Source organism: Cynoglossus semilaevis, chromosome 20 (assembly GCF_000523025.1).
Source record: "Cynoglossus semilaevis isolate Cse_v1.0 chromosome 20, Cse_v1.0, whole genome shotgun sequence".
Classification (NCBI taxonomy): domain Eukaryota; kingdom Metazoa; phylum Chordata; class Actinopteri; order Pleuronectiformes; family Cynoglossidae; genus Cynoglossus; species Cynoglossus semilaevis.
This window is the reverse complement of record NC_024326.1, coordinates 1,179,052-1,205,936: the sequence shown is the minus strand read 5'-3', so window position 1 is coordinate 1,205,936 and position 26,885 is coordinate 1,179,052. Positions and strand designations below refer to the sequence as shown.

The following is a 26,885-nucleotide window of genomic DNA, read 5'->3' as shown; positions in this document are numbered from 1 at the left end:
TGTGACATCACTGCATTTAAACTAAGTTGAAATGAAAGGAAAGTGTGCACCGGTTCACTTCCTCCATCACCATCAGGAGCCCAAATCTGCAGAGTGGAACTGTTCCTAATTCAATTTGAGTCAGTCACAGTGCCATCCATTTCCCCCTCACCGTGGTGGCTCTCGCCTCTTGCTGTTCTCCGTTAATAGAGAGATATCACCTCCTCCCTCCCTATTTGTCCTGCATTATTTTGTTTTTCTCCTTTTTTCCTTCAACTCCACTCTGACTTCGCTCCTTTCAAATCCTCGTCTTGTGCCTCTTTACCGGTCCGGAGTGAAACTAATCAACAGTGAAGTCATCACTCAGAGCGCTCTCCTATGCATCCCTTCGGTTTCTCCTGCACGGCCTCTCACTTCGTCGTGTTGTAAATCAACACATGAATCATACAGCAAGTGGAGAGGGAAGAGGAGGAAATTAAAACAAATAGTTTTTTTATTGAGTGGAGTTCTAAAAATGCAGGCGCAGTAACACTTACTCTCTCTCAGCAGGAGTTATTATTTTTATTTAGTGAATGTCACGAGCTCTTACAATTGACATTTCGCAATTGGCAGCCTATCCCTTAAGCTCTGGTATGAGGAAATGCCACGGCTGAGAGACGAAAAAAAAATCATGGTCATTAGAAAAAAAACAGAAAGAAAACAGGAGTACATGTTCCATTCTGAGTTGGTATTAACCATGTAACTAACAATGCTGCTGTAATTACCAGACTGAGATCAACTGGTAAATGTGGTTGGTGTACAAGCGGCCGGTCACTGATGAAAAGAGCACGATTCAGTGGTCGGTACATGATCAGAACATGTTTCACTCGCACGCACATCAAAGTCTCCCCGCTGTTATGTCAACGACGGGAAATCAAAGTCTGTGTACCTGCAGAAGATGCAGGAAAACCGATGTAGTGGCACCGTCATCTACGACCGCACGAACAACATCAAAGACATCACTGTCGCACAGATCGCCATAGATTCTTCCTGCTTTTTTATTTTAATTTAAACAACAAGCTAAAGTTAATGGATATGCTGTTATTTTATTCACTTACAGTGCCATCCATTTCCCCCTCACCGTGGTGGCTCTCGCCTCTTGCTGTTCTCCGTTAATAGAGAGATATCACCTCCTCCCTCCCTATTTGTCCTGCATTATTTTGTTTTTCTCCTTTTTTCCTTCAACTCCACTCTGACTTCGCTCCTTTCAAATCCTCGTCTTGTGCCTCTTTACCGGTCCGGAGTGAAACTAATCAACAGTGAAGTCATCACTCAGAGCGCTCTCCTATGCATCCCTTCGGTTTCTCCTGCACGGCCTCTCACTTCGTCGTGTTGTAAATCAACACATGAATCATACAGCAAGTGGAGAGGGAAGAGGAGGAAATTAAAACAAATAGTTTTTTTATTGAGTGGAGTTCTAAAAATGCAGGCGCAGTAACACTTACTCTCTCTCAGCAGGAGTTATTATTTTTATTTAGTGAATGTCACGAGCTCTTACAATTGACATTTCGCAATTGGCAGCCTATCCCTTAAGCTCTGGTATGAGGAAATGCCACGGCTGAGAGACGAAAAAAAAATCATGGTCATTAGAAAAAAAACAGAAAGAAAACAGGAGTACATGTTCCATTCTGAGTTGGTATTAACCATGTAACTAACAATGCTGCTGTAATTACCAGACTGAGATCAACTGGTAAATGTGGTTGGTGTACAAGCGGCCGGTCACTGATGAAAAGAGCACGATTCAGTGGTCGGTACATGATCAGAACATGTTTCACTCGCACGCACATCAAAGTCTCCCCGCTGTTATGTCAACGACGGGAAATCAAAGTCTGTGTACCTGCAGAAGATGCAGGAAAACCGATGTAGTGGCACCGTCATCTACGACCGCACGAACAACATCAAAGACATCACTGTCGCACAGATCGCCATAGATTCTTCCTGCTTTTTTATTTTAATTTAAACAACAAGCTAAAGTTAATGGATATGCTGTTATTTTATTCACTTTTTCCTAAATTATATATATATATATATATATATATATATATATATATGTTTGCAAGAGCAATATTTAAAATTAAATACATGTCCACTTTGGGTTGACATTTCGTCCTCTTATTTTATTCGTTTGCCATCGACGCTTCCGCCTGACTGGCGTGACATCTGAAATGTCATCTGAGGATGACATGAAGGAACAACAACAAAGCAGAAGAAGACAAGATGAAAAGAGAGAAAACACACACACACACACACACACACCAGCGAATGCACCTTTCCTGAGTGTCCACAGCGGTACGACAGACCCTCTGACTTTGGGAGAAGCCGTGTGCACTTGTGTGAGCAAATATAAAAAGGTCTTTGTGAGTGAGTGTGAGGGTCTCTTCTGGTGGAGTGGCATCTGTAAAGGCCAGCGTATGACCAGTGTATGAGTGAGGTCGGACTTGGAGTGTGGTCAGAAGTCTGTCTGTGTTGTGGCAGAGACACAGGCGACAGGCGATCTGGACCAGAGTCCGGCCAGATCTGGACCAGAGTCAGCGGCACCACAGCGTGTGGTCAGCCCAGCTCTGTAGCCCACTGTCCTTGATGCACTCTGTCCACTGCCTTCCACTGCTGAATGCTGTGGTCAGATCATTATTCCCACTCATTTCTCTGGTCCATTTTCTCTCCCCTGCTTTTATGTCATTCATATCAAAGTGAATGCTCGTATCCAAACTCCATCTGCTCTTACGCTGATGCATGGCACCGAACCATTAGAGGCAGATGAATGAAAACATCCTCAGCTGGCCAATGATCACATACCTGTGTGTGTCACAGCACTATTTCATGTAGATCATAAACCCACGGGTTCTTTTCACTGTGCCGAGATACATTACGGCGACAATTTTCTCTTCTTTTCATTTATTTAATGGGATTTTATGACTCACCAAGCAGCTGTTGTTTTGTTTATAAAAAAGTAATTTCATTACTCATTTCTACCAACATTTGTCAATATTTACTAATTAGAAACTCTTTACCGTATTAATAATTTATAAATAAATAAATGTATTTCCTCATGTTTAGAAGGCAAGACATTTTTTTTATTATTATTTATAATATGATGTCACCTTTTCATTTTCATTAAATGTTTTTGCTCTTTTTTTAAACATTATTTAGCCAAAAAACATTCGTTTTTTTTCATTAAATGTTTTTGCTCTTTTTTTTAAACATTATTTCGCTAAAAAACATTCGTTTCCAAACTAGTTGTAAATCAAGGAGAATTAAATTGGAATTAAATTTCTTCCAAACCTTTATTCATCACACAGAGAGAGGCTGATTAACCTGATGGTTGTTATTATGCATAAACTAATTCATAAATTCAAATCTGCACCACAATCCAATATAAGTTGCGACAAGTTTGAACTGAGACAAGTTTCCCTGCTGAGATTTATCTCAGCAGTTTCCTGTTAATTAATCATTCGGGAACCAATAGTTGTGACTGGTTTAAGAAACGTGACTCTGAACAGTGTTTGGTCGCTGCTGCAAACATTTCTACAAAATTAATGAAGGAAAGTGAACAAAAGACGTAGATTTTTTAAAAATCCAAACCAAAAGGTCTCACTGTCCAAACCTGCTACTAAAGGAACGTACCAGAACTTTCCTTTTCTGTCTCACCTCCTTGCCTTTCGACAGTCACGTATAATAATTCAGAGTATTTCAAAGCTGTTTTTGCACTACGTGACCTCAAATCTGTGACTCTGACACCGTGCACATCGGAATTAATTCCACGTCTTTACCTCTTTTCAGTGTCCAGTCCTATTTACGACATCAGACCGTGGGTTAGTCCACAGTCTGTGATGTACCGTTGGACTCTGTCTCTTGAGATTAGACACGGTCTCATTTGCTGTTCTCGTCATTCTCGGCAGGAACCCCAGCCCCTCGCTGTCCATTGTCTCCTTCTGAATTCTCCTGCTCATGAGATTCACACAAATTAGACACCTGCTGGGTTCCATCTTGGCCTCACGAGGAAATACAATACAACCACAGTTCATTAACTTCCCAGCCTACTGTAGCTTCTTTCTTAGTCTTATTCTGCTCTCCATAATTATTTCTCTCTCCAACACAGTGGGTAATCTTTTTCTCTTTTTTTCTCTCTCTCTCTCCTTTATCCACCATCATCATTTTTACGGGTGCGATCGTCCAAGCATGATGTCTGCTTGAAAACACGCCAAACAATTGCACATTATACTAACCCATATAAAAGTCCATATGATGCCAATTAAGGCCTTATCTCCTCCAGTCCTTTTTTATCTAATTGTGTGGCACCAGAAAGTTGGGGAAGTATTTCTGCTGGTATATAGTAAATATACAAACTCAGAGAAGAATTAAGGCACCTTTAATGGGCCGTTCAAAGAAGACAAAAGTACAGGCAGGGCCTGGAATTGTCAGTGTACAGGTAGGAGAGGTGGAAGGTAGGAGGCAGCGGGGAGAATTTATGTTCTGAGAATGACCCTTTGTTCGTCTCCAGTCGAGTTTTGCTTAAAGTGCAGGACTTAGGCAGCAGTCGATATTCCTAATTGCTCTGTTGTTGCTAACCGCAGTTTACACCTAAGCAGCGGGGATTTAAAAGTCCGAGCTGACGCCCAAAGTACATGCAGGCCGTATGTAATGATTTCTGTCTCTTATGGGCATTGAGGGTCTTTTATGCCTCATGTGCTGCTGTTACACTAGGGGGGAGGGAGGAAGAGGTCGGGGGGAGAGTTGGCCATTAACTGAGACTGTTTGAAAAAAAATGAAGCCTTGTGTACAACACTTGGAGTACAACAAAATGACAACTCCATTGTTAACAACTTAGTTACTGTGAAGCAGGATTTACAGTGTATGTATCTCATGTTTTTTTTCTTTATATTCTCCCCGCCAAAACATTTTTGAAAATGAGAAATTTATTTTAGACAGAACTTCATCACGAGTCGAGTCTCGGTGTTTCATTTAATAAATGGATCTGTTTTGAGGACTTTGTGTGGTATCAGATGGCCATCTTTTATGTGACACTGTGAGTGTGTCTCATTTCCATTGTCTGTCTGGCTCGGGTATCAAGTGTTTGCCAACTTCTGCTGAGAGGTGGCCGTCTGTCACGGAAACTCAGTTATCCATATCATACAATATTAACAAAGAGTGGAAAGGCTGTCAGCTGCCCAGCAGGAAAGATACTGCTGTCTGTGCTGTGGTGCTGGACCGTGATCACGGCAAATAACTTTGTTTCTCCTCTCAATAAGTCTCGCATCTTTTATCACTGGTGCTTTCTACTGTAAATCTTTAAACTACGCTCCGTTTCCATGGCTATGTAATGTCTCCATATAAACACACACACTATAGAGACATGCTCTCGGTAATACAGTTGTTTATACCCTACAGTGGATTAAAATGATGGTTTCTAATGAGTTTTGTGGGGTATATTTTCAGACCTGCTAATTACCATTGTTGACCCTGTTTGCTCTCGGTGTGCCGCAGCCTGTGTACATAATTAGCTTCTACAATGCAGAAATATTAAGATGCCATTAGTAAACTAAGATGTGCTGTGTAATTAGATGCACAGTTCACCATTAACGTAAAGCATTTCTCTTATTTCTCTATGTATATAACATATGTGAATTTTTTAAGGCAGCTAAAAGCCTGGATTAGCATGTCAAATGAATATGATGTCAGAAATGGCCATAGGTGTGAGTCTGAGTGTTGTTGGTCTCCGTATGTTGAGCTGTTGAACTGTCCTGAGGAGATGAAGTTCAACTGGGGACAGCGGTGTTATGTGAAATTGTTTTTAGAAAAAAAAATAATACAAATGACTTGATTTAATTCTGCATTTACTAATCCAATCAGTTCCCTTCTGCACCTCCGTCATTAGATATGCCTCATATCAGCCTCCACGGGCTAAAACAAAAAGAAGCTGAAACAGCATGCACTACCATTTGGCGTGTCATTATGTTCCCTATAAAAGAAAAAAAGAAAAAGAAAAAAAAAAAAAGAAAAAAAAAAACACCAAAACAAAAAGTATTTCACAGTTATACAAGTAAACAATTAAAACGAGGAGCATGTGTTGCATCATTACTCGGTGAAAACATTAATGGTAGGAAGATAATGGGAATTAGCTGGAGTTCTTAGATTTATTTCCCACTGCTAGCAGCCAGGCTAGCCCAGTGCTCTAAGGTGGATGAGAGGTTTGTGCTGCTCAGTTGTATGCAGTAATTCAAAAAATAGCCTTCTTGACTTATACATGTTAGCATGGTTGTGCTGCACAGTCTTTCCCCTCACACTCTTTAGGACCAGCTCGTCAGCTCCTATTGGTTGTTCCGTAGATCAGTAAACTGTGGAACCACAGTTTTTTACTACAACAATGTATGAATAGTTAAAAGTCAGTGTTCCTACATTTGATTTATGTACTTGTTATATTTAGAATAATTATAATAATACTATTTTTTCTTTCTTTCAATTAATCATGAATAATCATGACATCAATGTAAATATACAGCTATCCTAATTCATTTACACAGTGATGGAGAAAAACTCACTTTCAAACAGCCAATAACTGCCAGAGCCCAGCACTGTGACAGCTGTTTCTTTTAGCCTTTTCTTGCCTGTTAGCGGTAATTGTTGACCATAATTTATCGTGTCTAAAGATATCGGGTTGCCACCTCATTAAACATGCTTTTTTTTTTTTGTCACTGCGCCATCTCAGGTCAGCTGCTGCAGGTTGTATTTTTTATTTATTTTTATTTTTTAAATGAGAAGAACATGAACATTCCTTTGTCACTTCTTTTTAACTCTCTTTTCCCAAATGCTTTGCTGGGCAGAGTGAAAAAAAAAAAAAAGATGTCACAAAATGTTGATGTAGCATCTCAGCATGTTATCTGCCACTTGAACCATGTCCTCCTACGCCCTGCAGACACTGCGGCTGAAATGACCTAGTGTATTTCCTGCAGTTTATTACAGACACGGACACACACTCTGAGACAGTCTTTCTTTGTTTTTACCCCACAGCCTTTCAACAACCAATTCTGAATTAAAAAAAACCCAAACATGTCCTTTTTTAGGATACGGCGATGGTATTAAACCCAGTTTGATGACAGGAAATAGGAAATAACAACAACAAAACCAAATGACAACGGATTTGGTGAAAGGAGAAAAACAAGAGCGTTCTCTGTTGGACCTTTTGGCATGAGTGAGACAGTCAGCTCGTGGATTATTTTATTTAACCAAGTCTCTTCACTAGCACCTAATGCATTTTATATGAATTCAATTAAATCTTTTTAATTGGAAAATGAATCGAAGGATTTGTTATGTCCTTTGGGCAGCAGTGTATAATTCAACAAGAAAGTGAAAGAAATGACGTTCGCTCTTCTTCTCCTTGATCGCCCTATTTTCTGTCCTAAAGTCTACTACTCCTCCGCTCGCGGTTCATTTTTACCCATATTTAAAACCCTCCACTTAATGTATTTTTAAATTTCTATCTCTTCCCTACTTTATTTATGTGCGTGTCATCCATCTTCCTGATCCACTTTTGTCCCTGGTGTGTGATTTAAGTTAACTAGTAGAGACTTTTCCTTGATTATTAATGGTCGCCGCTGTTGTCCTTGTCATCGCCGTCTTGTTACTGTTGTAAACGGCAGCCGCTGTACTTCACATCCACGTCTGCGTAATCAAATAACCGCTACCATTAGGAACATGACATGACTTATATTAGGCAGAAATACAGTGTGTACAGGAAGACGAGTTTGGACTAAATTAAATATAGATTATCATGTCTGTCTACAGTAACACACTTTAGGTTTCCTAACTCACAGAGGACACTGCGTTTTTCTTATTAAGGATGACAACACCGCGTTCTCCCTGTTGTATTATTATTTTCCTGGACTTTTTGTGTCTGTATTTTTTTTTTTTACCATACGAATGTCTTGTCCGATTATGCTCCTCTCTCTACTAGATCGATGGTTATACCGTTTCTGCTGGTAAACAAATTAGGCCTTAATAATGTAGAGCCTAATGCTGTAATAGCAGCAGATGTTCCTCAGGAAATAGCCAGAGTCACTGTGCATATTACGACCAGTGACACTCGTAACCTCATTAATAGAGGAATCAGCTGCTACAGTAGAAAATGATTTATCATCCGCCCGGCTAGCCGCGGGACTCGGCGACGTTAATGTCTGCCTTCCGGTCACTTTGGACTCAGTGGAGTGGGTTCTTTTTTTTTTTTTACATATGACTGAGAGTCACAGTCTGCTTTAAAACAGTTCTCCTCACATCATGGTCAGGCTCACAGTCATCAACACTAGACTTTTACCTTTGCATCTGCGGTCGGAAGGTCATTAACAACGTGCAAGAAACGTACACCAAAAACAAAAACAACACGGTTAGCTCCATTTGATTTATAGTTACATCTTAATCAAGTGTCTGTATTGGATAGATAGATGGATAGATGGATGGATGGATGATGGATGAATAGATGGATGATAGATAGAGAGATGGATGGAATAAATATAAATAATCAAATAAATACATGAATGCGGCTCACAGCAATCATTTTAATATTACACACTTTCTGCTCTGCTTCCTTTGCCCTTTTTTGACAACTAATTAGTGTGTTTAACATGTGACAATTCCTTGACAGCATCACTGCAAATGAGACAAAAAAGTAAAAATGAAGATGTCTCAAATTGTCATTTGGCAATCAATTTAAAACCACTGAGAGAAATTAGCTTGTTGCAATTCTCCATCAGCAATTGTTCCTGTCTTAGCACGGGGATTGTAGATGTGAAGAACATTACACCTTGTAATCATGAGCCTGGAAATTAGTAATGCTGACAGCAGTATTTATCTGTGCTGCTGCTGCTGCTGCTGCTGCTGCTGCTACATGCTATATTGATCAACATGCCTCACGTTATATCGGCATCAGCTCCAGCCCTATTTTCAAAGCATACGTGCAATTTCGTTTCAGTGCTGTATCTTTACACTCTGAAGCTGAGGATAAAGAGCAAAAATGCATCGCTAATAGCCTGGTAGTGGCAGAGATCAGGAAAGCCATTTTGCAAATAGTCAATTTTCGTCCATTGATGTGTGCGCATTCCACAAAAACAGCACCCGCATTAGCCTTCCTTCAAAAAGTCACAGCTTGGCTGCTTTATCCAACATCCAATTTGCCTGGGATAAATGTAAAGACCTTGAGCCAGAAATTGAACCTGCCATCCTTGAGTGAACCATACAGGCTGTGGGCTAGACTTCCTGGAGACGTCTTCAATGGAAATGGAATGCCGTGCAGGCGTGATGGATTAATATGTATTTACATTGGTAAATGCAGGCACACAAGACCGAGGAGTCGCTTCATTATGCTGATTTTATAGTGTGTTTTACAGCTGCCCTAACCCCTTGTCTAATGTGGTTTGGATTGAAAAGGGCGTTGATGAAATTGATTCCCGGGTAACTGTGGAAATTAAATCCATAGGTGTATGTATGTGTTCAGACCTGCTGTCTGCTGTACCGCACCTAAATGGACTGATTTCTCCCCATTTCGGCTGAAATAGTCCAGGTGGAATAGCATGCAAACACTATTTGAAGACAGAGCTGTGCCTTCCACGACGCAGCGGAGCAGCATCACGCTGTGCACTGCAGAGCTTTCCATCTCCTGCAAGAGCATGAGATGAGTCTCCCTGTATGAATAATGTCCTCCCTTCTGATTCCATTGCTCTCAATAATTCTCCCTCTACTCTGTCTCAGCATGATTTAAGTCGCCAAGAGTGATGAGCAGATCTGAGGGCAAAACTGAATGGGTTTTTTTGAACAAAATTGCGAACATAATTGATCGATTTAAAAAAAGAAAAAACATTTCGAGATGTAAAGCTGATAAAAATGGGCGAATAAACGAGGTTTACATTTACCTAGAAATAACAAGTCCTTTTGACTTGTACGTGCTTCGTCTTCATTTCTTCTATTTATAGACTCTTTCAACAGTGACAAGTTAGAGAGAAAAAGACTGAAATAAAACTACTTTGAGTTCTACGGGCAGGTTTGAGAAAACACAGCTAAAGTTGCTGCCAGCTGGACACACACACACACATTGTTATTCTTGTTCATCTGTTTCTCCCAGTGAGATCCTGGTGGGCGAGAAGAGAGCGAGAATCCAATTTAATTTATAGTTACAGTCGTACGTTAAATATGATCTGCTGTAATTCCCAAAAAATCCTCTTGGCTTGTGGGTCACATCTGCAGTGTGATGCATAGATTCTTCATGAGGAGGAAGCCAGGTTTTCTAACATCCAATGTCTAAAGGTCTTTTTATTATTTACATTCACTGACGTTGTTTGTTTTGGTCAAACTGATTCTAGTAATTTTAAGACTTTTTAGTCTGATTTTAAAATGTTATACACCGTCATCTACAAACTGTCTCTATACTCTATACATTCAGTTCTTTTCAAACCCAGGTAATATACGGCCTGCGAGCCACAGCCGCCCCTCTGCCTATCTCCAATCGGGGATATATAATGTGAAATATAGTGAAATCAACAGTCAGAATTAGAATTAAATTCTAATAGGTGTACAAAATATGACTGCGAGGCTTTTATTTTGAAGGCAACTATTTTGGGTTGTTTTTTTTTCCATATACTGTTTATATTTTATCCTGTATATCCCATAATTCCACCATTACTGCGAGGCACTTCCACACACACAAACTCACACACACACACACACGTACATACCTCTGGTTGTACGTGTTTATGTGCTCAGCGACGTCCTAGTGTTTTTGGCAGTTTGGACGCCTCAGGCATTTCAGGCAATTTACTAATAATCACAGCGTGGTCTTTGAAGATGCTTTTACATTTGTCAGTTTAATCAGTTTTGTTGTCACGGCAACGCTCCTTTGGCCCAGTCTGTGGACTATAGTCAAGCCCTATCTGCGGTGTTTTGATTACGATGGAGTGGTGCAGACATTCCTCAGCTCCGTCGGTGTGTATTCAGACCAGTCATTTGTCTGTCTCCTCCAGATAATCCCAAACGCTGCTCCTCACCTCCTCACTGGGAGCAGGAAGTGTGAGCCTCATTTGTTTTAGTTTTAGCTCGACTCTAACGGCGTCTTATCTTCTTTTACGATTGATTTCCAGACATTATTGCCCCTCTTGTTATTTTTCTGCGCTTTTAAACCTTAATGCTCTAATTAGAGCCATTAAGGATCCTCTAATCGGAAAGATTTGGTGGTTCCTAAATCCCGGCTCGGAAAGAGACGCCACGGAGCCTCGTCCGGTTGTGCCTCCGCCTTTATGAGCCAACGCCAACTTCACATTAAAAGTGCTTGGAACATTAAATCTTAAATCAAGTTTTTGCTCAAGACTCACACGTGTTTAACGACTTTTCAGCTCAAGCGGCGTCCTTCACTTCTGAGGCGCACTCCCTATTTATTACTATTTGGGATCATTTAATGATTTAATCACTGTTTTTAATAGGTTTCGCTGTCACAGCCCGTAAGAAAACTTGAGTCAATTATGGCTGTTTTGAATGTGCTAAATAAGGGAAGTTGAAGAGGAAAAAATGCATCCCACCCAGAACACCCCCGACCCCCAACAAGACTGAGAAATGAGTGATGAGCTACAGAAAGAGTAGGAATTGAGATATGAAGGAAAAAAAACACACGATTTACATCATGTTGACCCTCAAGTTTACCTAACGACCCCCCTTCACAATCTTATACAAATCCAAAGTATAAAACTGTACCACAAGGGGGCCCAAACACACGATTTACATCATGTTGACCCGGAAGGCCGGAAGGTGACTTGGGGTGTTTGTCATCTTGCAGCGAGAGGATCAATAATTGACATCTGGTGGTAACTAATGTATGATGAGGTTAAAGTGAACGTTTTTCTCCTTTTTCCCTCCAACAGTGAACAAACACAAGCCGTGGATAGAGACATCCTACCATGGAGTGATCACAGAGAACATGGACACGGTCCTGCTGGACCCCCCTCTGGTGGCTCTTGACAAGGACGCTCCAGTTCCCTATGCTGGTAGGTGACGCACACACACATTTGTCGCACAGAGAGACAAGGAAAGGGATGTTTTACAGCGACAGGCTGGAAACTATGGAAACTATCACACACACACACACTTTTAACTTTTCTCTTTCCTCACTTTTTGTCATAGCGACTGGTTCCATTTATCTTACTTTGTGCTGTAAAACTCAACTGTAAATGTGTTGGAGCAGTTTCTTCTCATCAGGCAGAGGTTTGGACTCTGCCCTGCTTTCCTTGACAACCGTTCATACCACTGATCCCAAACTTTCTTTCTCTAAAAGTACTGCAAGAAAATGTCTTTTTTAAAAAAAAAAAAAGAAAAAAAAAGAAAACTGGATTGCTATTGTTTCCTTCAACAAAAAACCTCTAGTCAAGCCTAAAGGATTTTTTCCTCATCACTGAGGCAACATAGTTTGATAGAAGATGAAGACAAAGGTAAATGCATCTACATGTTTAAAATCATCAAATCTTTGTGATTTGGATTAGGTTGAGGGATGAATCACCTTGCTCTACGGTGAGCCGTTGAAATTATTTTCTAATTGTAGCAATGCGTCAATCTTACACTTTGCATAATAACAGCAATGATTTGAACTTCATTGATCCCTCACTAGGGAAACCCAGGACCTTCTGCATGTAAGGCAGATGTGTAAGCAGGTGTGATAACCCACTACAATTTATACTGTACCATGTTATCATAACTTTCATACCATATTATTATAGCATAATTTGAGGCGTCATTAAGTTGTACAAAAACACCAAAATCAGCTAAAAGAAAAAAAAGGCACTGTCAGCACTTTGTCCACAGCCTTGTCAGCCACGGCCCGGATTGTAATCCCCGGAATAACGGCTCTTACTGTAAATATGATGCTAGTTGAGTTAGCAAATGCCGTGTCACTGACAAACAGCGTGTAATAACATCAGCACGCGACAATGGTGGAAAAACCTCCACTGCTGATAATTGGCAAAGAGGTGATTGTGTTGTCTAACAGCAGCAGAAATCAGGCGGCTGTCACACAGGTACACCGCCGCCGACTGTGACAAGACACGGTGGCAGCTGTTGTAATTGGACGAAATATTCCGAGAGTCTCGGGCAAACAAAGAGCCTTTTTAGCAGCAAACACTTAACAGCTCATTACGGAAAAATGGCTCCGATTAATCCTGACGCTGACAGGCATGGAAAACTGATGTCCGGCTATTTTTCATCCACTCTTTTCATTCTTTCGGGTGGGTTTTTCCCGCTCACACCGCCGCCATACTTTTCATTGTAATGCATGAGCTGCTCTATGAATAATGGTTAAATAGAGTTGACCTTTTAGAGCGTGAAACTGGGTGGATTCCTGAAAATACACTTTTTTTTTCACGCCCTGTACAGTGTACATGTTTTTAAATATAACCCAAATACCACGGCAGACTTTAAGTAGATCATACATAAAGATTTAATGATCCTGCACGAGGGAGGGGGGTGGGGAGGGGGGGTTGGTTATTTAAGGCATAGAAGTAAGAATGTATTAAATAATGTTATGCTTTTAACGCCCCGTGATAAGACGTGATAGAAATCCTCACAGCGCCTTCTCTGGAATTCAACAGAAGTGACTTACAGGAGTTTGCAGCTCATACGTTATCCTTGGTAACCATAGCTCTGACACAGTGAAAGTTCAACTGCGCCACAGTGAGACAAAAGAGGAAGTGACTTTTGATGCCGCTCTCCGTTTGTTGGATGGAAGGTCGAAGCATTAGTGAAGAAGAAAAAGCACAGGGCCTTTTTAGCCTGCTGACCGGTAATATTTCTCATTGAACGTTTCTTACTGAATGTGGTCGAACGGATAAAACCCACAGAGTGGCTACCAAGGAGACAGTTGGGAAAAAAGGCCCATAAATCTCCCTCTGTTTACCTCCTGCTACAGCTCTTCTACACCTTCTCTCTCAAACCTCTATTTTATCTGTGACCCCATTTGTGTCCGTCTCTCCCAGCAGCGTCACGTCCAGCCCTCCTTTTCTTTTTCTCTCCTCTATCTCAACACTTTACTCCTAGCAACCCCATGCACAAGTGGTCACATATGCATTAGCGACACACTCATCAATCCTGCTTTTGTTTTACTGCAGAGAAGGACTAAGTAGGCTGTCCTTCTGGCTCCACATTAATTCCATCTGGGGAACATTGGCCAGGACTGTTAAGTACTTGCCTGTGTTCTTGGTACACTGACTCTCCCCACACTACAAGGCTTCATCTAAACACTGCATAATCACACATGTCTCCACATTTTATTACACCTTATATTCATTTCAAAATTACCCAGAAACTGATGTCTTTATTGTCTGGGACAAAAAAAAAAAACAACAACCCACAATTACATGTTTTTATCTCGCACAGCCTTCAGTGGCAGCTTGCGGACCTCCAGGGTTACACGCACCACATTTTGCTACCTAAAATAAGAAGGATGTTTAAATTGTAAAACAGGAGAGTGAGTCCTGGTATGAGGAGCTGTCGGTTATTTGTTTACAGAAGTGAAGAGAGCCACATTCAGCATGTAAACAACACAACCATATCTACATTCCCAGCCTCTTCTTGTCTTTCTTTCTCCTTTGGCATCACATTTCAATGTAATGCTGGCTGCCCACAGTGGAGCTAACCTTAACATTATATGCTGAGACAGGCCTGTCAGTGATTCATTGTTAGAACTGCATGTCATGATGGCGTTGTGTATTCTCAATCCCCCCCGCTCCTCACCAACAGCCTCATTTAAAGCAAAGGTGTGGGTCGAGCATGTGCTGATCGAGCGTTCTCAATCAAATTAACATGGTGGCAGTGGACTCCGGGGTGCTGCAAGGCAGGCTGGGAGTTTCATTCGTCTGTTCCTAATCTTGAGGCCACAGTCAAACAGCATGGATTTTCCTCATTCATTGAAGCACCAGTATGACGCAACTATAGTTTCCCCCACAGTAACGCACCAGAAGAAGAGTACTTAAAAAATTTAGAGCAAGAAGGGGAAACGATACATTGTGAGAAAATATACATTTGCTATTTCCCTTGAAAAGTCTTCATAATTTTTATACAGTCTTAATTTATTAAAAGTACAAGTAGTTATGTTGGAGAAATATATGATTATATTGAATTGCATGTTGATTTATTCTGTGGAAGAACCACATTATTCTGTTTGTATTTTCTGGAAGGCAGTAGCGGCCTATATCTGGTCCACGGGCCTTATGTTGCCCGTGTGTGCTCGTTTTACTAAACCCAGAACACTATCTGGCTGTTCACATGTAATTAATGATTCTGTGTGCGTCAGAGGGGGTCAAGTGAATAAAGTTTTTCTTTTAGAGATTGCTCAGATTAATGTGATATAAAAGTCTTTATAGTGTGTGTGGAACATCTGCCCCAAGGAGCAGGAAGATAAATGCCCCTATAAAGCCCAGACACAGGTGGTGATGGTGCTTGATGACTTGCTGAGACTGATAGGGATGAAGAATGGTGCATCTGATAAATTTTGCAAGGACCGTGTGGTGATGCGGAGGTGCAGTGTGTGCACAGCAGAAACAGGGGTTAGGCAGAAGTCATATTTAAAAGAAGATAGCAGTGAGATGACAGGTGAACACTGACGACGCTGCGGCGCGGCTGTCGGATACATGAGAGCGGCCGATAAACGGCTGATCCTTCGATTGACAGCTTCTGCTGAGGACATTAAAATAATGAGTGTGGGACATGATGTATGAAGACGACAACACGTGTCGACTTACAGATTCATCTCCACCTGTTCTTAAAACCGTCTCATAATCAGATCGTTACTATAGAGAAATTCCACGCAGATTATAAATGATGTTTCTGCCTCTGGCGACCACACGTGATTGAGATCACTCTGTGGTGTTCACGGCACGTCGTGATGCTGGAGGAAATCCATAAATTTGAACTACACATCTCTCGGTGCTAGTGTTTGTTTTTGCATTTTCTAGTGGAATACATGCAACAATTGTTTATACATTTTAGTCTAAACCCATAGAGGGCGCTGCTTCATAGAGATGATTTATGACACGCTGATTTTCTCTCAATTCACATATAAAATACATAGCCATCAGCTAGGCTTTGTGAACAGTGAGCAATAAACAGATAAGCATGAGAGCCAATCAGAGGAAACTTCATTGCTAAGAAGGCGGGACATGAAAACAGAGATAGAAGCACAGTGAACATTGGTCCAGATTAAACAGGAGCCTTTCTCTCTCTCTTTTTACTGTCCACTTCTATGTTTTTCCAGTGTAAAGAGTGTCTTTTACACCCACAGTAACTTGCTAAAAAACTCTGACAGTGATTAAATCAGCATTAGTCAGCCTTTTCTTTAATCACTACAGCTCCGTCAGAAACTTGATTCTCATTACTGCTTACAGTGTGTGCACCTCTTCCATTTCGCAGCTCAGTACAGAAACATCAAGACGTGTTAATGGGTACATGAGTCCTGGCTGGATTATTCTCCATCTGCTCGGAATGGGCAGAACACCAGTGGTCGGGGTGTAAAAATAGACACGGGGTCTTAAAAGGATGATTGAAAATGGTTCAAGTCTCTGTGTCTCTTTGGCAAAGTATTTTTTTTTACCTCTGGTGCTTGAGTGAATCTGCTCTAAATTGACAAAAGAAGAAGTGCTAATTGAACTGTAGGACTTCGAATACAAGAAGCTGAGAGACTCTCCTCAGACAGAGGTGTTGAGGTAAAAGAGGAACGGGAAAGCAGACACACGGAGAGAAGGTGACAGAGGAAGAAGAAGGTGAGATGAAAGGAGGCTCCAAAGGTGGATGCATCCACATGTAGCACATTTGTTTGTGAGAGTAGGGGAGACGAAGAATGGGGGAGGAGAAAGAGACCGGGGGGCAGATCATCAAAGGATAAAGAAGGAAATTAAAGGAGCGCTGATCAAACCACACATTTCTGACCCTCTGCCCTGAGAGAAGATGAAAATACCCCCCCCCCCCCGGCTCTCCTTTTCCTCATTCTCCCTGCTTCTGTGTTGGCAAATTCCAACGGTAGGTGTTTGTGAGGTAACACAGAAGCAAGGCTGCAACATGAAACAGATGAAAAACATCAAGGATTGTTGTCAGACACAGTACAAAAAAAAACTTCGTTTGGAAAAAGAAAGAAGAGTGAAGAAAAACAAAATAATTTCTTTCTTTTATATAGAAGATGATTAATTCTAGCGCCGTCGGCGCAGGCGGTAGGGGAGCGGGATGTTCTACAAACGACACTCACAAAAAGCAGCAAGCACAAGTGCACGCACGGCAGCCACAACAAGGACGTCCGTATCATTACCAATGCACTTTAAATCACGTCGCACGAAAGGTTGAAATAATGATAAAGGATCAGAAATGATGGGATCATCATCAAACGGTGTCTGGATTTGTCAAGACCATCAGTCAGTGTCAAGGCAACAGTGTTTACAACACACATCAAAGTGACTGCTGCTGTAAACCTGACGGAGGTTTAGGTCTGATCTGCTGTGAGGAGTAACAAAGACCACTCCAAATATCTGGACCTCCCTAATGAAATCTGACACTTTATAAAAACTGGATTTACACGGCCTGAAAGTAGTAACTGTGCAGCACAACCCAGTACCTGAACCTTCACCAAGTATTACCTCCAAGTTAGAGAATTCTGGGGGGTCAGAAAGGCTATACAGTACTTTTAATCGGTTCTTGATCCCTGGGGTCGAAGTACGCAGTTCTGGGCCAAGTCCAGTGTTGAAGGAATAAGTTAAAGCTCCAGAACTTTTTTGATAAAAACACCAGACGGTAAGAATTTCTCAGCATCGAGTCAGTTCACGTTTAGCCCCTAAAACCAATAACGTCACATTATTATAACATTACTCTACACTTAAATTCACACATTCCTGGCGGCTGTTTCAGTGATAAAGCCTTGATTAAAACGTGTAGTAAATGTTACTTAAACATGAGAAACTCAAAGTTTAGCAGATGGCTGAAGAAGTCGCTGCATTATTTATAGGCGTTTTAATTTGATGAAGGAGAGCAGGGGAAAATAAGAGAATTTAGAGAGGGATAAAAGATGTTACCAGACAAACACATTGTTTTTCCTCAGCTCCGGCACCGTGGGCTTTTCTGTTTGTGTTACATTCCCTTCGATGTTTTGTCATTATTAAAAGTGATATTGGGCATTAGAATGAATTCATACAGACACAGACACACAATCCCGGCGTCATTTTGATGTTTAAGTGCAAGCCTTTGTTCTCATTCTCTGCCTCCTTTATTCATTCTCCACAGAGCGACACACTCATATACACACACGTATATGTGTCCTCGCCTTACAACCCTTGTTTTCATCCTACGGTGCGCCTCTACGGCGCTTGTGTTTTCTCCCAGAAGAACAATTACACCTCCCCACCTCCCGGCCCTCTCTATATGCTTATTTAAACACCACCACACTAATGTGTGTTTGTGCTCAGGATAATGACATCCTTTCATAGCAAACCAAAACAATATCATGTTTGTCACATTTTATTGATTCCGCTCACATATGGGCTCGGGTCTGATCCTCGCAGTCAACCTTCATCTCCAAAGTAACAGGGACAGAGCCAAGTCGGGACCCAAGGCCAGTAAATATGCTCCCCTAAGACACAACCAAAACCATGAATAATAATATAGTTCAGTCAATAGAGTGGACCAGGACAAGTCTCCACACAAATAACCCTCTATTCTCACATGTGGCCGGCTCCTCCTTCAGGCCGACAAGTGGTGTCTCAGCAGCAGCTGTCAATCAATAATAGATCACTCTGCAATCAATAATAGACCCTGCTCCTTAATATGATTTAATATCTTGTTTAATATAAAATGCATTACAGACTGGCGATCAGAAAAGCGATAAGAAGGATTTAATCTATAAAAAAAGATACTCAAACAGAAAAATAATGGCCGAGAAATTGCCATTCTTCCAGTGACGTCTAGCCATAGCATCTCTGCTAAAAAGTCTTGAAAATGTCATCACATAAAGCATCTCTGCTAAAAAGTCTTGAAAATATCATCACATAAAACATAGGATAATAATAATAATAATATATATGGTTCAAGTTGCTTAAAACATACAGAATGTTCCCTAAAATGGCAATCTAATCAGAAAATAACTTTGAACCAGTATCATTTTTTTTAGCAGCTGTAACTCTTCCCGACGACAAACTTCATCCAAAACGGCGCTAATGTAAATCCGAGTTTCTCTTCACCGTTCAGCAGAGCTAATTGGATTCCTATAAGATGCTCTGAGTAATTACATGTCCAGTAATGCTCCAGTGGAGCTCTGTCATCATTGTCAAGTTGCTCACAGCGTCAACAACCTCTTAGCCTGTGATTGATTTTGTAGAGAACCCGGTCCCTTCCCTTATTACCCTATTAAACTCTTTTATTTATTCTACACACAGTCTCTCCCTCATTGCTTAGTGCTCTGTGGTGATTTCCAATTTCTCAGTTGCTCTTTATAATGTCCACAGCGGCTTGTTTAGTAAAGGAAAAAGCCACGTTTTTACACATATCTCATTTTTCCCCCCCGTCCCGCTTCTGCAGTTTTATGCCTGTGCTCTGCAGCCGGCGAGTTTGTTATCATCCTGATGTGAGTTGTTAATATGCCACTGTTATCACAGCATATTGCTCGCGTTAAGAGGAAAACACTTGACCACAAAATAAGTGCAGATGAGTGCCAGGCTTAATCATTTCAAGTGATATTATTACATTATATTAAAAACAAAAAAAAAACAATGAAATCCATGAAGTGTAAAATCAGTATGACTCAAGCGTCTGACCTTTTGGTGAATATGTTCTTTAACTTTCCTAAGGAAGGCTTGATGAGTCCATTTTTACATGTGGCAGACAAAGAAGCGCAGCGGTGTTAGAACCTGTCCTTCAGAGACAGAGCACTGACCCGTGGTCTGGATGGGAGCTAAAATAACTTGATGAGAAGTGCAGAGAATGTCAGCTGAAACAAATCAAATAATCCTCAGTGTTCTCTGCGACTTTTCTTTTCTCTCTTTCTCTCTTTCCGTCTCAGGGAGCTGTGACAGGGTTTTGGGGATTCAGACAGGCCAATTAGACAGCAATTTGCATGTCCTCTGTGCTTCATTTACTGGTTCATATGGGCATTAAATAGGATAATCTGATTGTTGGACCTGACACAGGAGGAGGTCAGGCTTCGGTCACCCATGACCTCGTTCTGGCCGACTGCAGTCGCCCCACTGTTGTCAACTACAGTATATTATACTATATAGAAATGATATGATATGAAATAATACATTTAGGCAGAGGGCCGCGGGCTGTGTATCCAATACTTTCACCATCCATTCCAATCTCAATCCAGCTTCAACTTCTGGTCAGATGCGTCAGACCAGACTAATGGAGCACAAGGCAGTAAATAAATCAATGATGAACTGATTGTCCCAATTTATAAACCCATTGTAAGGCACTGTAGACGGATACGTATTGTCAAAGACAACGCCTTCTACAAAATTTTCAATTGTTGACCCAAACCACTGTTCACATGCACAATAATGACTTAAATTCACCAAGAAAAAAATGTATATAATACGAGCTACATTATATACATTATATTACATGGACTTTGGATCTTGAGATTTTTTCCAGAATATTAAGTCCATCATGTAGATCAGTGAGCAATAAAAACAGGTGTAAAACACAAACATCTAACAGCTGTTTAGGAGTGACTATTTACCCTGATTTATTAGGATTAATTAGGATTAATCCTAATAAATCCACTTTTACCTTGGGATTAATCTTAATTAAAGTTTTACAGTCTGAGAGCCTGAATTATATTATATTATATTATATTATATTATATTATATTACATTACATTACATTACATTACATTACATTACATTATATTATATTACATTACATTACATTACATTATATTATATTATATTATATTATATTATATTATATTATATTATATTATATTATATTATATTATATTATATTATATTATATTATATTTATTTTCCAGTGTGGTCTACGCGCCCACGTCTACACGTTTTTAGATATGGCAAAACAAGTTTTTAATGAGAACTCTGAACACCTACATCTTTTTCCTTTTGTGTTTTTCTTTTTGCCTATTAAACAAGTAACCTGCCAACCTTCAGTACTGCACAGATCTAACTTTACATGCGCCTTTTTTTCTTTTTTACTGTAGGATTGAAACACTTGCTCGCAGATCCGATTAGAGAAACTCAGTTAGAGTCTCAGAGAAGTCCTGCTGTTTAACATCAAAGTAAAATGTATTCAATAATACTTCAGCCTGGGGTTTATCCAGAGTAACATCTGTGTTAGTGAGAGACAGGTCAAGTACAAGCCAGTGAGACTGAAAGAGATGAAGAGATTTGTTTGATTTTCTTTTTTGTTTAATACAAAGTCTTTGTTCAAACGTCATTTTAAATAAAGCGGCTGCTTCGCTGTCATAACACAGTCGACCACAGTCTGTTGGAAAGTGCTGTCGTTTCTGTCCTTGTGTTTGTTCTGTGTTACACACCATAACTGTTAGGACCTGTTCTGCAAAACAATGCACTGTCTTATAATAAGAAAAAAAAAAAATCCAAACAACCAGATCCGTAACAATGACAAGCAGGAAAATTTCATCCTGATTTAAGTTGTTGTTCGGACCAGCTTTGCCTGCTCTGCTAACAAGGAACCAGCTGAACAACGCAAAGTGTTTTGATCAGGAGTAACAGAACAGACAAACTCTTTGTTTGTCATGTTATTTAATTGAAATCTAAAAAAAACAAAAAAACAACCTCACCTCATTGAGTCATTACCTGCTCTTTTTTAATACAAATGTCACAGTTTAAATTGGAGTTTTAAAAGGCAGAATGCATATCTCTGAAGACATAAAGGTCACAGAGGAGGTGATGATTCATCCCTGACCGCCATCCCTGTCTTGTGTGTGTGTGAGAGAATGACAGAACGTCCTGTCAAATGTGTGCTCGTCTAGAGGGAAAACAAAAAGCCATTAGCGGTGTGTGCTTCTGTGCAGGGATTGTGCAGCAAGGTTGGTGGGAACACACCGAGTTGATCAAACCAAAAGCTGACTGCTGTTAGTTTTACATCTGAAACTCTGATGTTTGCAGCATGTCGCTGCCGAGCCTCACTGCACACCGGATTGATTCCTCCAGTGAGATGCTGCAGAGGAGGGGCCGCGCCGAACATGTCAGGGATTACTGCTGTATTAACTCGAAAAGAGCTGTTGTAGCGTGCAGATACTGTATGGAGTATTATGTAAAATATCAGCCAGAGTACTGTTGTTATCATCAGGTTCAAAGATATGATCCCAAACCTTATCCTGCTTAAAATATAGGTACAAGTGCAATGCAACATGTACAACTTAATACTGTATGTAGACACCACTGTGTTCATCAACACAAACTAATGAAGAATGACTAAAGTAGTTGTCTTTTCTCCATCCTGAGGACATGCTTAGGTTTATAGTTATACAGCAGTGATCAGACAATTATTTCATAACTAAAATAAAACATAATACATCATTTCCTGAAGGGAACTCCTGAGTGATTAATACATTTCTATCTCATCTAATCTACTATATATCTTTTACCCTGGGATTTGATTCATTTTCTCCCACTGCATGTTATTTCCCATCAAATTTAAATACTAATCTGTTTTTTTTTTAAATATTTCTGTTGAAAGCAGTTAACATTTCATTGCTCTGAAATGGTCCCTGTTTACCACCAGTCAGCTGGTGAATTGCTGCCGTTGTATAAATTAGATCTCATCCACATGGTCCGAATCGACTCCTAATTAAGTGCATCACACACACACACTCACGTGCGGTACACACTCTCAACCTTAAAGCAGAGTGTGTACTGCTGGACACAGGTCTCCAGGGTCAATTATGGCACAGTAATGATTGTAATTGGCTAATTTTCAGGCCATTACCCTATTTTATGTCTCATGCAGTGGATTGTAATTTAGTGAAGGACTGATGGCTGCTGTGGCGGTGTGTGACGGATAGTAGTTGATGGAAAGGGGTGAGAAAAAAAAAAGATTATTAATAGTGTCTGGGAATGAGCTGTCATGTCCACAAATAGGGACAAGTGAAGGGAGACAGGCAGAAGAGATTGTACTTGACAGAAGGTGGTCACTGACAGAGGCTGCACGCAGCATAAGTGTAATTAAAATCAGCCCATTCTCTACACGATGGTCACGTGGGTGGAACCAAAGTTGAGCTCAAGAAAGTTTCATGTCTGCTGTATTTGACATGAAGCCGTTTGTACGTCATTTGAATCCCACACCGACTTCTTTCTACTATTTCTGTCCCCCCTCACAATTTTCCTCCCAATATTTTTTTTGCTCATCATATTTTGCTCACATCTTTGCACTCGTGTGGAGGGCCTGGATCACCTCTGAAGTAGCCCTGCAGGATCTGACAGCCGAGCAAAGTAAAATAAGATCATTGTGCTTCCTCACCTGCCACTGTGACTTCTTTCAGCTGCTCAGACACAAAGGAGTGCTCACTTTTCCAAAAGTGCCAGAAGATTTGAAAGGCAATTTCAAGCGTGTGACAGAGTAATGGATGAGGGCGGCGAGGGCCATCAGTCTGTGCAGAACTAAGTCGCAGTTCCTGGCTAACATATACTTATAGCCATTCTCTTGCCTCTGCCCTCACTGAAAATGACTCAATTTCCTTTCCCCTGCCCGAGCACTTTAGCAGGAAATTACTTTGAAAGTAACTCGCAGGCCTGATGCATCGTATGAAGAAGAAGATGTCCGGCGGGTGTGTTTTTGAAAATGCTAGCCCTGGTGTCACCGCAGCTGGGAAGTTTATTGATGAAAGCCACACGGAGAGATCATTTTTTCCACATCATCTCTTGCCACACAAACATGACAAAACAAAGAACCATTGTAGGTAATCAACACATCAGCTTGTATGTGGAGTGTATGTATATACACCTCATGCTGATTTCTATCAAACAGCTGTGATTAGCTTCTGGTATGGAAGCACAAACAGATCAATTCTGTTGTTTTCTATTGAACTTTTATGCCTATGCTGTGCAGAACATGAAGCAGTAAGTTCCCCAGCAGCAGCTGAACTTAATTACTCCCATGATTTCCATTCCTGTTATTAATATTCTTCCACGAGGTTTAATTTAGTACCACACCTCTGACGACGTCTTTGACACCACTAATTGTGAGAAAGTAAGCCAGGATAAAGGAAAGGTTAGAACAGCTGTAATAAGGAACGTTCACTCCCCCGGCCGTCTATGCCCCACTGAATCCAACGGCACAGCAGATGAAGACAGAATAATTCCATCGCTTCTCTGCCCTTCTGCAACCTTTCTCGACCTTTTGATGTCTTTCCAGTCTATCATAAGTAGAGTTGTTGCCGTGAGGTGAGGATTTCTTCGGATCACAGACCTTCCGGGGGTGGAGTGTGATGAGATGTTTTTGATGTGCGAGAGCAAAAAAAAAAAAGGAACACCACCCACTGTGATACAATAGTACAATATATCGTCAGTGTCAAACTCAAAGTTATAAATTTGCAGATGAATATGAAACTGTGGACATAATGCCAGTTGTTTACGACAGTTGGTCAGGACTGATCACTCTCTTGTTTTCTTCCTGTCCTGCACATTAGGCAAACGCTATCACAGACGTATCACAGCCGGGTTGACCTTGTTCACAGTCAGCGTCCACACCGTTAACCGTCATTCACGCTCTGTCTTTCTGCACAAAAATAATTATATAAATACATGGCGTAAACAGTGACCCGGGGCTGTTACTGTACGTCACAGCACCGGGTTCGACGGAAACACCCATATCTGTCCAGACAAAACACCAGACTGTGCTGGTCAGTGACTTTAACCTGTGCCATTTATACATTATGTCAGTGGTTCCTGACCTTTTTTGGCTTGTGGCCTCATTTCTGAGACTGTTTTTTTCTGAGACATATATTTCTGTTGCAGGATAACTTTGATGTTTGTCTCTATTATCACAAATATAGAGAAAATAATTGACAGAGACTGAATACAATTCTCCTGAACCTGTTGTCCTGCTGTTGTGTTTACTTTCCCACTAGGACTTTTCAGTCAGTAGCTAACAACATATAACCTTAAGCTGTACACGACCACGGAGCCCTGATGTTCAGGATAGGATTTTCTCAGATGTTTATTCCTCTGATCACTATTGACATTTTGGCATTGTGTGGGATTTTTCTTCTTCTTTCTTTTATCTCTGTTTATTCAAATAAAACAATTCTCACCTGCTCGATTCTGGTAGCGAAGACAGAAAAGAGCTTAATGCTGCGCCGCAGCTGTGGCTCAACGCTGCTCACACTTAACATGTACTGGCTGTTTTTTGCCCTTTCACGCTGAGATTCATCGCGGCGAGCCTGCATAAATAAGAATGAAACCTTCACGTTTACTTTCGTCTGAGGAACTGAAAAAATGATCAAACATGACAGCGGTGCATACGTGAGTTTGGCCAGGCGTCTGTTATGACAAACATTACTAACAGGCAAAGCTCAATGAGAGACGACAGATTAGGTTCTTAACCTCCTCTGCATATTAAAACTACACCGCTCATTACCTCCTTTCAAGATGTTTTCTCTGAATTTGCCTTCCTGATGAGTGCTTCATGCCGTCTCACCCCACAGCCCACACACCTGCTGGCCCGGCTGACTAACGCTTTATTTGTGTCACTTTAATAACTGTGCATTAGCATGCAAAAGATCCTCCTGGGGTTTTTAAATGCCACCTGTCAGCCTCCACTGGAGCTGCGTGCGCTTTAAGTCATTCTATAGTTAAACATCTATATTGGACGACGGTGGAATTATTCTGGGCTCTGGTGTCCACAACAAATGGAGAGAAAATCAAGGGGTTCAGAGGCTGAGATACAGGGGGCAAAAAACTCAGTTAATAATTATGTGTAATTTTATTCATTATCCTTAATTCCTTAACGTTTTTTTATGTAAGGTTACGCCAACCAAATCTTGTTAGCATTTTAAATAGCTACATTTTTGACATTGCTGCAGCAGTTCAGACACTCACTGACGGCCTAATAAAAAAAACAATCTGACCCCTGCACTGACCCATAGCCTGCCTGTACTGTATGCGTAGTGGGGGACTACACTTTGAAAATATTAAAAATCATAAATATTAGATGATTGCTGTTATGGTTTTTGATTGACACATTTTCTCAAAGGGTCTAGATTTAAAAAAATTGATTTTTATAGAGGTACAGTAAACACTCTTTAAATACTTGTTTATGATGTTTAATGAACATATTCTCCAACCCCATAAACTGGTGTAGATTATACTTATGAAAAGTGTTTACATTCTAGAAGGACAAGAGGCAATTTTCAGAATTAGTAAGAAAAAGGCTACACCAACAGAATGATAGATAATTAAATGGTTACATAAAAATTCAATTATTTCTGTGTGTGTGTATGTGTGTGTGTGTGTGTCAATGATATAATTAAATCATAAAATGTCTAATGTAATAAGCATATTTAAATTGAATATAAAAAGTTAATTTACTTCCTCTGCCGCCGACAGATGTATCAAACCAAATGTTGTTGGTGGTAATTCTCTTTATCGCCCCCTGGCACATGGGTGTTGCGTTATGTGTTATTGCTCTCAGCATAAGTGTGATGTGAAGCTGTTGGATGTATTTAATTAGTTTTAAAAACAATTGACATCAATTACGAGAAAACATTTTTTAGAATAGTCCTGGTAAAAAACCACCGTGCTGCTTGGGAAGTAAGAGAAAGTTTGACGAAAGGCTGATATATTTTAGTTTGGTGCACACCTAGGAGCAGAGTTTGTACACATCCAGTTTCTAAAAG

At 40.6% G+C, this 26,885-nt stretch overlaps 1 protein-coding gene across 1 annotated transcript in view; it reads left to right on the top strand.

Annotated features, from left to right (window-relative positions):
* The window catches only part of clstn2a (calsyntenin 2a), a 130,159-nt gene that overhangs the window by 50,387 nt on the left and 52,887 nt on the right, over nucleotides 1-26,885 (top strand). Inside the window, exon 2 of the mRNA XM_008333731.3 lies at nucleotides 11,913-12,035. Coding sequence (XP_008331953.1) covers nucleotides 11,913-12,035 — 123 coding nt within the window. The remainder of the gene's footprint in view (nucleotides 1-11,912; nucleotides 12,036-26,885) is intronic.